The sequence below is a fragment of the Bidens hawaiensis genome, unplaced genomic scaffold, assembly GCF_021521415.1.
Source record: "Bidens hawaiensis isolate Kalapana, Puna unplaced genomic scaffold, B.hawaiensis_p1.1 tig00020534_1, whole genome shotgun sequence".
Taxonomy (NCBI): Eukaryota; Viridiplantae; Streptophyta; class Magnoliopsida; order Asterales; family Asteraceae; genus Bidens; species Bidens hawaiensis.
The window spans coordinates 255,645-269,016 of record NW_027493143.1 but is presented as its reverse complement, the minus strand read 5'-3'; the positions used below and the strand labels follow the sequence as shown (position 1 = coordinate 269,016).

Genomic DNA, 13,372 nt, shown 5'->3' with positions numbered 1-13,372 from the left:
CATTCTTAATCTCTTTAATTTTCACCTCATCACTTACTTTATTACCCACAACATTTAGATAATTTTGTTTTTTACTTTGGTCCCACCTTTGTATAAGGGCTTCTATGAACGAACATCCTCCGATGGTAAGGACATCTAAGGGTTTCCAAAGGCCTCTAACCTAAAGACACATTAGAGATAGTCTAATATGTATTTAATTTACTAATTCCATTGCTATTGACGTTGTTCCAAGAGTATATTCTTTTTCTACATGCCATATATGGTTTGGGCTTGGATTATGTCCGGCCCAACATTAATTTTTATATCATAATCACGAGCCGGATGAGTTTATAAACAAGTTGAGCTCAAGCCAATATAGGTTTGTTTGCTTGTTTGCTCGTATAAACCAAGCCAAAAAAATTAATATTTATAACTTATAAGTTATGATAGTCGATTTTAATGTTTAAGACCAAATTTTGCATCACTATTGATGGCTCATTCTTTTAGTTTATATTGACATATTGAATATGCTTAAATTTTGAGTTTATGTCAAAAATATTATATTTTATTACAAAATTAGAAAAGATAAAAAAAAAAAACAGCTTACTTGAGATTTTTACGAATTATACCTGGACTCAAAATTTCAGCTCGTTAATATAAAACCGTCAAACCAACTTAACTCCTTTCACTACCAACCCGAGCTAAAGTTGGCTTGAGTCGACCTCATTTGTTTGACAGCCCAACTAAACTTCTAACTAATATCTAATCAGTTAAAGATATTTAAGTTTCACAAGATATTTACATTTTCACATAGAGATGGACAAAAAACCAGTTCCAAACTGTGTAAACCAGTTTTCAACTTGGCCCAGTAACAACCCAAAACCGGTTCGGTTTAACCGGTTTTGACCAGCTAACCAAACCGGTTTCGTCCACCAGTATTTTTCACATATATGCCGCCATTCAATTTCATAAACCCTAATCTGTTTCCATAACCCCTCTCAGCTCAACTCAACCGCACACCACCGTTCAGCCATGCCGAAACGAAGCAAAAGTAAGCACCTTTGTTCATATTCAACACATAATTTGACACCTTATAATAATAATAATTGTTAATGAATGAATGTGCAGAGAGTAAGAGCAAGCGAGTAACATTGAAGCAGAAGCACAAGGTGATAAAGAAGGTGAAGGAGCACCATAAGAAGAAGGCCAAAGAGGCTAAGAAGCTCGGGTTGCACAGACGACCTAAGGTTGAGAAGGATCCAGGTATCCCTAACGACTGGCCTTTCAAGGAGCAGGAGCTTAAGGCTCTCGAGGCTCGCCGCACCAAGGCGATTGAGGAGATTCAGCAGAAGAAGGCTGCACGTAAAGAGAGGGTAATTTCTTCTTCTTCATTATTATTATTATTATTATTATTATTATCATATTGATAGTTATATAGTTTGGATGAAATACCTAGTGTTTAGTTGCTAATTGTAAGATTTGTGAATGTTTATGTTGAAATGTATAATGTTCTAGAGCTAATTTAATATGAATTTGGAACTATTTTACATGTTATAGTCTAAAAAATGGCATGGTAACTTGGGAACAAGACTTGTATTGTATTTCATGGGGCTTAAGTAGTTCTAAAGTCTTACATGACTATATGTTACAAATAACTTATCTTAAGTTGTATGACTTGATTATGGTTTTGTGGGAGGCTGGGATCTGTTTTTGAGCTTTTTATAACTCAGAATCTTCTCTAGGCTGTTAGATTTTTGTTGGGAATGCAATATTAAAAGAGCTGAATATTGTTATCTTGCATAATGCATATGTTAGAATGTCAAGTGTGAAGTCACTGATTTTTACATATAGTAGAGTAGTTATTTAGCAGGGATGAGGTGGCACTTGCCTTAGTAGTTATTTTATGATTTTTCACTTGGTTTAGTTATCAAGTTAATGATTATTTTTTTTAGCAACAACATTCAGATTTCATGTTGTTAGCGTTGTTAGGGCCTTTTAGATCTTTAATTCTTAATCTAAAACAAGTTAATGTTCGGAGCAACATCTTTCTAGTGCAATTTCGAGGTCGTAAATAAAAGTGGTAATTCCAGTTCATTTGCTTATGAATAGGTTGATTTGGTTGTGTTGTAGTTAATAAGTTTATGTTAATGTTGCAGTTCTGATTATATAATTCTGGAAATCATTTTAACTTCCTGTACATTTTCTACCGCTAGTAAGAAGTATATGTTGTTTCAACTTTCATAAGACCTTTTGCTACAAAACTTGAAATTTCAAATGACACTTTATTTACTTCAGGCTAAAAAGAGGAAGTTAGGTCTATTGGAAGATGATGGTGACGACATCACCGAAATGGCTGAGCAGGTTTCTGCAAAAGAACAAGAATTAGGACAGAAAAAATCAGCTGGTAATTCCACTGCTACAGGTAAAACCATACATAACCATCTATATACTCTATTTTAACTTCAATACATATCCAATTATCATTCTTCGAAATTTATTTTGGTTTTGTTGGCACAATTCAGAAAAACCGTTTTACAATGTGTTGAAGAAAGTTATTGAAGCATCAGATGTCATCCTGGAAGTTCTTGATGCTCGGGATCCTCTTGGGACTCGTTGCCATGATTTGGAAAAGATGGTCTTAAAAGCCGGCCCCAAAAAACATCTAGTGTTGCTTCTCAATTAAATAGGTAATCTTTGCGATAAAACTGGTTTTGATTTGGTTTATTTATTCATAAGTTGGCTTACATGTTTTGAAATTTGAATGTTAGATCTCGTTCCTCGTGAAGCTGCTGAAAAGTGGTTAAAGTATTTGCGTGAGGAGTTACCAGCAGTTGCTTTCAAGTGTAGCACTCAACAACAAAAATCTAATATTGGTTGGAAATCAGCAAAGTCTGCTAAAAAGACGACCAATCTTTTGCAGACAAGCGACTGTTTAGGAGCAGAAACTTTGTTAAAGCTGTTAAAGAATTACTCAAGAAGTCACGAGGTATGTTTTTAATGAACTTTTGGTGTTAGATACTGTTAACCCCTGAAAATGTTATTTTTACAGATTGCCCTGGTGTTTATTGCAGATTAAGAAGTCGATTACGGTCGGTGTAGTGGGCTTGCCTAATGTTGGCAAAAGCAGTTTGATAAACAGCTTAAAGAGGTGCCATGTTGTCAATGTGGGGGCCACACCTGGTCTCACAAGAACCATGCAAGAAGTTCAGTTAGACAAGAATGTTAAATTACTAGACTGCCCTGGTGTTGTTATGCTTAAATTTGGAGAGAATGATGATGCTGTAACTCTTAAAAATTGCACTAAAATTGAGAAGCTAAAGGATCCCATTTCTCCTGGTAATTGGAATAAGTGATTTATCTTTATTTGATCCGTTTGAAATAAAACATAACCCAAGTTTTCTTATTTGCAGTGAAGGAAATCCTTAAATTATGTCCAGCAGAGACCTTGGTAACCTTGTACAAGATTCCTACTTTTACATCAGTTGACGACTTTCTTTCAAAGGTAGCTCATGTTAGAGGTAAGCTTAAAAAGGGTGGCGTTGCAGATAATGAAGCCGTTGCAAGAATCATCTTGCATGATTGGAATGAAGGTTTGTATTACCAAACTGGTGAAAGACGAGGAGACCACTGCTTGATTATTAGAATTAAAGATGTTTATTTTTGCAGGTAAAATTGAATATTATACAATGCCTCCAACTAGGAATGGAGGTGAGACAATGGAGGAGGCGAAAATTGTTTCAGAATTAGGAAAGGAGTTGAACGTGGATGAAATATATGCAACTGAATCGTCATATATTGGCGGTCTTAAATCGGTGAACGAGTTTACTCCTGTTGAGATTCCACCAAGTGCGCCTCTTGCTTTTGACCAGTCAATGCTAAAGGTTTGTATAAATTTGGGCAAATATATCAAATTGCCACTCCATATATATTTTTTTACTTATATATATTTTTGCTTTTTGTAGGATGATATAACTCCAGTGGAAGATGACATTAAAGATGAAGTAATGGCGGAAGGTGAAAACACAGCAGAAACACAAAATGATAAACCTGAAGCTGATGAAGGTGCTGTTACCGACAAGCAAAAGAAAAAGGGGAAAACCAGCAAGTCTACTGCAATGGAAGAAGATGAATCAAATGATTATGATTTTAAGGTTGATTATGTGAAGAACGGATCTGATCCAGTGGATGATGATGGTAAAGATGAAGAAGAAGATGATGACAAGAAGATTGAGTCTTCTGATAATGGTGAAAAACTAAGCAAGCCGGGGCTGCCTAGCGATGTGATAATTTTGGACTAAAATTGCTTGAATTTTGGACGTTGACCGTTGTTTGGACCAGATTATATTTATAAATTATATTTGTATGTTCTGATATGTTCTCTACTGTTTAGTATAAAGGTTTCAGATTCATGTTAATTATGATCTAAACCGTTGAGTGCATGATCTGACGGTGTTTTGTGCATGATCTTTTTTTTTCTTCTTTTCTTTTTTAACGACATACCAAGACAGTATATCATTTGTTCATAGTAAGATTGGAACCCTTAGCTGTCACCTTAGAAAAAAGAAATTGTAATAAACGAACCACATAAACATGAATTTTGATTTAGTTCATCAAGACAAAAAAAAATTAATTACTTTTTGCGCCCTTATGATAAACGGACGACTGCACTTTGCATTTTGCAACCCCTGTTTTGAAAAATGATTAATTATACATAGTTATTAAATCAGATTTTAACCCGAAATGACCATTTTGGCTGACCTAAAATGTTAGTTTTGTAAGTTAATTAAGCATGATTAGTGAAAAAACCAAATGGAAGCTATCAAACCAAATTTAGTGCACCCGCGAGTGACGATTAAAAATTGATGAAGCTAAAATTGAACCAAGGAAGAAGGAAAAAACAAAACAAAACAGATCTAAATATTACAATGAAAAATATTAAAACACTAGGAATGTAACTTGTCCCCTAAAATCTATACACAATTACAAAAGATTAGTTCAACAACAGTAATAACATCAACTAATAAAAATTAATCCATACCCAAATATATGCTCTCGTATCATTCACTACCACAAAGGGCAAAACAGTAATTCAACTTCACCGTCTTGCTTCATTCAAAGTTTTACCCTCAAAAAACTCACCAAGCATGCGGTCAAGATCCTCCGCTGTATACCTGATGTATTTATGAGGATTCTTCCCATTCTCAACAAGTGCCCTGCAAAAGTAAAAAAAAATGTATATAATTTTATAAAATTAGCAAATGCGTGAAATATTAAGGGTGTGAATTTCTGATACGACATGAAATTCACAGGAATGGATTTAGTCTAAACAGGGTAGGGTCAGTTTCACGTTGAACCCGCGAACATGTTTAGCTAAACAGGTTGTGTTCGTGTCGAACACAATAGGATCACGGGTTAAACTGTTTGTGTTAAACTGTTTGGCGTTCTTATGCCAAAATTTTAAAAATAAATTGGCATATCTCAAACACAATTGATTTAGAAAACAAAAAATAATATGTATATTTAGAATTTTAAAGTATTAGTTTGCAAAAAGAAAAAGAAAAATAATTAAATTCTTTTTTGGGTTAAACAGGTTGTATTCGTGTAAACCCTAGCAAATATGTTGTGTTTGGGTTCATATGTGGGGAATTGTGTTAGGGTTTGACCTGACAACCTGCAAACACAGACTCGTTTAGCAGCCCTATGAAATATGGTTATAAATTTTTTTATATAGTATTACCCGAAACGTTTGATAAAGGATCTGTAAGCAGGCAACAAGACTTCAGCAACCGCAAGCGTTAAAGACTCTCTTAGCTCGGTGTCAGGAACGGTCCACTGAGATTGTCTTTGATGAAGCTCCTCAAACTGACTATTGAAGATTTTCAACCTAAAACCGCCATATTTCAATATATTTTAATTAACATCAATTCATGAAAACCTTATTTAAACATTTTCAAACAAATAATTTATTTGAAATTACACACCGATCTTTTACAAGTGCTCGTGAGGCTCCGCTACTGTTTCCTCCATCACCGCCTCCAACCGAACCACTGCCTCCGGATGAAGTCGACCCTTGAATTGTGAGACATTGCAGGATCTGTTGAAAAAGTCAACACAAAATTTTAATATAACTTTATAACATAGTTATTAAAAAGTATTTTATTTAGGCTTGTAAATAAACCGAATGGACACGAACGGAGCATGTTCGTGTTTGTTTGTTTAACTTTAATCAAACACACGATCAAACATGATGTCATGAACAATTAAGCGAACAGGGTTTTCTGGTTCGTGTTCATTCGTTAAGAAAAAGAAGATGTTCATTCGTTAACAGTATAAACGGATGGTTCACAAACTAACATAACTGAACATGAACGAACGAACGAACGAACGAACATATATAACTTAGCTAAAAACTAGTAAAAGTAATGTGAAAAACAATGTATTGGGCCTAAAAAGTTATTAAAACTATACTAAGTTGTAATGGGCCAAAAATTTTAATTAGAAACGAATGTAAATGAACGAACTTAAACATATGTAAACTAACAAACATAAATGAACAAATGGGGCATGTGTTCATGTCCGTTCGTTTAACTAAATGAACAAAAGTTTTTGTTTGTGATCGTTCGTTTATTAAATAAACGAACATAAACAAACTTCCCACCAAATGGTTCACGATGTTCACTAAATGTGAGGTATGTTTACAGGCCTAATTTTATTGTTTGAAATAATCTACCTTTGCCCAAGCTATCCTCTTGTATTGATTAGCATGTTGTTGAACAACCCTTCGGTGTCGTTGCACCCAGTCGTCCCCCAACAAATCCTTTGCTTCCGACCTACACCAATTTTTTTTAAAAAATAATAATAAATAAATAGAAATAAATAAAAAGTAAAATAACCATTATATTGAAAATATCGAACCTGCGTACGGATCTGACCATATAGTGAATATTATTCATGAGAAACAAGTTGGTCAAAGCAGGATCTTTATACTGTTTTGACTTTCCTTCTAAATTGATTTGAAGCGCCTGCATAATCCGCATTGTTACGGATGCTAGCTGTGAATTCGAGTCTTCCCCGTTTTCAAACTCTTGAAATAGTTGTTTTAGAGTTGTCTGGTAACTGAGTCAACAAATAGATTATGTCAAAACAATAAGTGACATTACAAACTCATAATACATTAATATTCAATACATAGTTTGATGACACGTACTCGAACAGAAATTTGACATAGTTGATGACATAGCTTGTGAGAGGATGAACGGTTCCATCTGAGACGGCTGTTTTTGTTGCATCTTTTTCAACAGCTTCCTCAAAGTCCCCAAATGTGTCTTGAGCTGTTTGAGCAAGTCTTTTGGTCAAACCTAGAGCTGATTCTCTAATTTCTTTGCATGCTTTGCCTCTAAAAAGTGATTCAATCTGCAACCATTCAACGTGTAAGCACTAACCAGACCATTAATTATACAGTTATCTTTGCAACTATGAGAGCCTCTTACTTCGTAAACTCATGGGACCCCACTGATATACCCTACTAACTAATGGAATCAGGTCAATCACAGCTTGTGCGCCAAACGGGGTGTGTTTGCAGGTCCAACGCAACACAAGTCAGACACTCAGACATTTGTACCCCAACACAACATGAATATTTGTGCGTTGACACCAAAATGTCACATTTAACCCGAATATGTTTGAATTTTCATTTTTCCGCATACTAATACTTTAAAATTACAATTACAATTATATAACAAAAAGTACAAATGTATATAACCAATAATATTATAATTATAAATCTTGCATCATATTTCTCTTTTAAGTTTAAAATTTTGGCGTATATTACCCAATTAATATAACTTACAACATAAAACACATTTAAAACAAATAAAACAAAGATAAATTTGGGTTGATACGTACATGACCCGTTTAGCTAAACGGATCCGACCCAAAACTGGCCGAACCCATTTAACTAAACGATGGTAAGAATATAATCATACCTCGGTGTGAAGCTCACGCATGTTCTCATACATGTCCAAAAGCACAAATAATTTCTCTGGTGATCTCTTGCTTTTGGCAATTGCATCCCCAAAACTAAGAAGCATGGCGACACTGCCAGCTGTCACTTCAGCAAAACACTGATCTTTAAGTGATTCAGTGCCATCAAACATTTGATCACAAACTTTTCTTTCTGCGGTAAATATTAATTTCACCTGTTTTTAACATAAGATTAGATATAACCAAGTGCATGTTGCAATATTTATTTATTTATATTTTGTAACTTTCTAATTAATAAACTTACAGCAATACGCATGAAATGAATCCACGTCCCGATTTTGAGTTCCAAAACCTCCCACTGCATCTTTTGGACATCATCTTTGCTAAGTTTTTCAACTCCCAGTTTCTGAAGGGTTTCTTCTAAGACTACAGAACGCGTATCCCTAATCAAAAATGAAAAGACCACTTATACTTCATTTGTTTATATACGTTTGCTTAATTATTTGAATCAGTTACATGTACTTAATAATAAACATGTACCCTTGCACACTTTGCAGGTTGAAACGATCTATCTACTGCAATTCTAATACTCAAAACCTATGTTCTGTTTGGCCGTTTGGGTCAATTTAGGGTTCAAACCGAACCAAAATCAAAAGTTTGGTTTTTTGGTTTTCGGTTTTATGTACGGGTTCGGTCATGGGTCAGTTTTTGGTTTTACATTTGTGCTTGAAATTTGTTGACCTGAAAAAAGTTGGTCCAAAATAATGAATTTGTGCCTTAAAACTATTGGCCTAAAAATTTGTTTCACACTTATTCATGAATTTGGGTCTAAAGTTTTTGGCCCAATATAATGAATTTGGACCATAAATCCAATAACCATTCAAACAAGTTTAGTGTGGTTCGCGCTTCCCAGGTTCGGTTCATTTTTGTTCTGTTTGGTTTTGGAGTGGTTCAGTTCCCATGCTCAGTGCGGGTTTGGTGTGGTTAGTTTCGGTGCGGTTCGGTTTGGAACAAGGTATAACCGAAACTAAAACATAATTTCCGGTTACCATCGATTAGTGGTTTGGGCCAGTTATTTAGGTTTACTAGTATCTGAGATACAAACACAGCCCAAACAGACCCAATCATAAGTAAACTCTAGTAGTAACTTTTCACAAACTATAGAAAAAAAAAGTAGTTATTTACCTGTAAATCACAAGGCACTGCTGTATATGACCAGCTTGGACCATATGCTGGGCTAGATCATGAAGCAACGGTAGGACCCGCGGTGGTATCAGAATTAATGGAGCAAAAACAGCATTTTCAGCAGTAATATGACCCGCGTGATTATTAGAAGGATTCTTTGAATCAGGTGATCCAGAAGACGGTCTCAGCGAACTCGGTAAGCATTCATATAACCGATCAGGTTCAACCGCTTTGCTGAATGTGAAAGGCCATATTATAAGTAAATGAGTTAGTTGAAACAAATATTAGAAAGGGTTAAATTGATTTAAAGAACCTGTATGATGATAGGAGTTGTTTAAATTCTTGTTCAAGCTTTGATATAGCCTTAGAAAGTAAGTTACTTGCATGACTGATAACTCCATCACTACTTTTAAAGCTTTTATTATTTGTAAAAAACACAATATTGCTTCTTAATTGTTCAATAGCTTCAAGATAACTCTCAAGATCCTCATGTGGCCCTTTGAGAATTTTAGCCTCCGCCTAAATATTTCAAAACATAAATACTCAATCAACTAACAATAATACAACACATAACATTAAGAACAAACAGAAATAAGAACCAACCTCACGAGAAAGATCAAACCGGTCCAATATGACATCAGCAGCCTTCAACGTCCTATCGATGTTCTCGTGAGCTCTGCGTATCGCATGTGTCCTAATCTAAAAGACAACATAACATAGTCAAATTACATTATAATTGCATTTTCTGGTCCAAAATTTGTACAACCAAAGCATCGAATCATTAGTCGAATGACTAAATACCCTTCACCGTGAAAAATCAAGTAACCTTGAGAACCAAATCATTAGCCAAACAATAATGTACCCTTCACTATGTAATTATGCATGCGTCCTAATCCATGCCTATAATATACTCAAACGACATTATAATTGCATTTTTTGGCCCAAAACTCGTACAATTGAAACATCGATTCGTTAGTAAAATGACTAAAATACCCTTCACTACGTAATTATCACACGCGTCTTAATCTATGCCTATAATATACTCAAACAACATTATACTTGCATTATTTGTCCAAAATTCGTACAATTGAAGCATGGAATCGTTAGTAAAATGACTAAAATACCCTTCACTATGTAATTATCGCAGGTGCAACCTAATCCATGCCTATAATACACTCAAATGACATTATAATTGCATTTTTTGGCCCAAAACTCATACAATTGAAGCATCGAATCGTGAGTAAAATGACAAAAATATCCTTCACTATAACAAATCAAGGAACCTTAAGGACCAAATGATTAGTGCTACATTTAGAGGCATATCTAAAAATAGAAAATTACCAAAAAAAAATCAAAAAAGCCCTAAATTACTGCAATACAAAATCCACCGTTCTAAACATATATCTATGAAATTAAGCATAGATTGATCTACTATAACTCAATTAACAATCAATTAGATCGGTGCCCTAATTAAATTGGAAGACAAATAACTTGAATTGATTAATTAACAATAAGAAGGTGAGATAGATCTTCAACCTGAGTGGGACGCATGGCGGTTTCAAGTGCAGAGAGACGGTGGTCAAAGGAACCTAAAATGGAGACCATGTTATCGGTGATGGATTGACTCTGCTGCAGTGACTCTCGCATCTTCGCGGCTTTCTCGCTCAGAGTATCCGTTGCTGCTGCTGTGCGAATTTGAACTTGAACCCCCATGCTTTTGCTTGTGAACAAGTAATTGATTGATGATGATGATGATGATGATGATGATGATGATGAGGTTTTACAAGGGGATCGTTGTTGAATTGAAGGTTAGTTGACAATTATTGGTTGACAGGGTGTGTTTGTGTATGTATGTATGTATGTATATACCAATTTTATACGTATAGATTGGGGTTTATGGATATTAATTTGTGTGGGTCTATTGAGATTGGCCAAAAATGGTTACTGGTACCCTTCTTTTAAACCGTTACTATTACAAATCTATGAGTTTGGTTAAGATTTTAAAGCAGATAAAACTATTTTTGGAAGTGTAAGTGTGCTTTGGACTATTAGAGATTGTTTTGTTAAAAGTTATGATTTGAGTCAAGTTTAAAAGGAAAAATTCTTTAAATGGACCAATTGAAGATATAAAAAATTCTCTAAATGGACCAATAGACGTGCACAAAAAAACCGGTTCCGGACCCGAACCGGTGGAACCGACCCGGAACCGGTTCCGGTTCCGGTTCGTACCCGGTATACCCCATACCCGGTTAGGGTATTATAATACCCGGATAACCTTACCCGGACCCATGTATTTGACAAAAAATCGGTTCCTACCCGGAACCGGTTCCAACCCGATTTCGGTTCCTACCCGAAATAACCGGTTCCGCCGGGCTTTTTCCTAAAAAAAGCCGTTGTAACCGGTTCCGTCGGTAATATAGCCGTTGGAACGATGGAACCGGTTTTTGAGCTAGACAACTATATAAAGGGTTGGATGATCACTTGTTTTACCACTCTAGCTCAAAAACATCAAGAAAACTTATCGGTTTACACTTTACACTCCAATTTTTTTCACTTCTATTCCACCACCACTCGATAACTAGTTGTTATGGCAAGCCAAAACAAGGGCAAAAGAAAGGCGGCGGCTACCGACTCCGTTTTTATTGACCCGGTTCGTGCCGAAGATGACGTCGGAGTTGCAAAGATCCTCCCTCATAACCGCAACAAAGAAGTATGGCGGAATTGGGATTTGGTTGAGTTGCTTAATGGAGACATTAAGGCTCGTTGCAAATTGTGTGGCACTTATTTAAAGCATGATTCAAACTCTACTTTAAAGAAGCACATCGAGAAGAAATTTTGCAAGGCGTTGAAAGAAGTTCCCGCCACGGTCCAAGCCGAATTAGGTAAAGATGGGGCAATATTTCGTTACAACGTGAAAGCGGTTCATGATAGGATGGCGAAGTTCGTGATTCAACAAGGTTTGCCGTTTAACCACTTCGACAACCCTCAATTGACGACCTTGATTAGAGAGACTCTTCAACCTCGCTACACCCATGTAAGTCGTACCACTCTTCGACGTCATTGTCTAAAGTTGTGGGAATGTGCCAAAAAAGATTTGATTGATTTTTTTTGACACTTTACAAACGGGTGTCAACTTAATTAGCGATATTTGGTCGGCACCCCATGGGTTACCATAATCGTACCTTTGTGTGACCGCGCATTGGATCGATCCGGTATCTTGGCAAATGATGAAACGCACCATCGCATTTGAAAACTTTCCGTTTCCACATACCGCCGAAAAATTGTTTGAATTTGATGAGGTAATAACCACTTTTAACTTGAGGAAAAAAAAATTTTCAATGTCGTTTGATAACGCATCTAACAATACAAAAGCGGTAGACAAGTTATATATAAAATATACACCACTTTGCTACGGAAAGTTTTTTCATACTCGATGTGTTGCCCATGTTATCAATTTGGTTGTTCAAGATGGTCTTGACAACGAAACCATGGAGGGCGGTTTGAGATTATTTAGGTTGATGTTACAAGATATTTTCAAAAGTGGAAAAAGAAGACATCTTGAATACAAAAACTATTGCAAGTTGGTGGATAGAAAATATTTGGGGCCGAACTGGGACGTTCCAACCCGTTAGAACTCGACTTGTAATATGCTCGCTTGAGTTTTTTCCCAAAAACAAACTATACAAGCGTTTCATAGAACGCTTGTGGATCGTTGCGAAGCCGATATGTTTCCAAACGGTGCTTGGGATAAGATCGGTTACTTCTTGGAGTATCTTGATGTTTTTAAAACCGCAACAACTAAATTGTCGGGGGTTTACTATCCTACTAGTTGTTGGGTTTGCAAGAATTATACAACATCTCTTTGAATTTCAAAGACTTTGAAAACAAAAATGACCTTTTCGAGCACATTGTTGACCCAATGAAGAAGAAGTTCCTAAAATATTTTGAAGGAATACCACCCGTGTTTACTTGTGCCGCCGCTTTAAACCCCTACATAAATGTTGTCGGGGTTGAGGCGTTGATCGAGGAAATATATGACAACATGGGTGCGCACGAGATCGATCCGATAGCGTTGACGGAAGCAAAGGATTCTTTCAACAAATCCCTTCAAGAAATCTATGACCATTACTTCAAAATATATGGTCCAAGCTCAAAGTCGACTTTTGTGAGGCAAGCAACATCAAGTAAGCCATGCAAAGACAAGCTTATAAACATGATGAATGCG

General features: G+C 35.8%; 1 protein-coding gene and 1 pseudogene across 2 annotated transcripts; one reads left to right on the top strand and one right to left on the bottom strand.

Moving 5' to 3' along the window:
* The first annotated feature begins 987 nt into the window (after window positions 1-987).
* Window positions 988-4,395, top strand: LOC143561091 (guanine nucleotide-binding protein-like NSN1; annotated as a pseudogene). The gene is made up of 9 exons (XR_013140234.1): window positions 988-1,030; window positions 1,108-1,352; window positions 2,275-2,401; window positions 2,502-2,666; window positions 2,748-2,965; window positions 3,051-3,315; window positions 3,390-3,569; window positions 3,646-3,860; window positions 3,942-4,395. The product of XR_013140234.1 is annotated as a guanine nucleotide-binding protein-like NSN1 (transcript).
* Window positions 4,396-4,947: 552 nt separating this feature from the next.
* On the bottom strand, window positions 4,948-10,860 carry LOC143561090 (exocyst complex component EXO70A1-like). Its single transcript, XM_077049234.1, has 12 exons — window positions 10,684-10,860; window positions 9,751-9,846; window positions 9,461-9,666; window positions 9,148-9,381; window positions 8,267-8,405; window positions 7,965-8,177; window positions 7,187-7,392; window positions 6,895-7,095; window positions 6,710-6,809; window positions 5,961-6,073; window positions 5,717-5,863; window positions 4,948-5,192 (listed from the first exon to the last, which is right to left on the bottom strand). The coding sequence occupies exons 1-12, from the start codon at window positions 10,858-10,860 to the stop codon at window positions 5,075-5,077; spliced, it is 1,950 nt and encodes a 649-aa protein (XP_076905349.1). The 3' UTR covers window positions 4,948-5,074.
* Window positions 10,861-13,372: the final 2,512 nt, after the last annotated feature.

Coding starts and splice junctions, on each gene's coding strand:
- LOC143561090 (XM_077049234.1), bottom strand. CDS start 10,860: ATGGGGGTTCAAGTTCAAATTCGCACAGCAGCAGCAACGGATACTCTG. Junction 8,178..8,266: donor TTCATTTCATGCGTATTGCT/GTAAGTTTATTA, acceptor TGTTAAAAACAG/GTGAAATTAATATTTACCGC. Junction 6,810..6,894: donor ATGGTCAGATCCGTACGCAG/GTTCGATATTTT, acceptor AAATTGGTGTAG/GTCGGAAGCAAAGGATTTGT.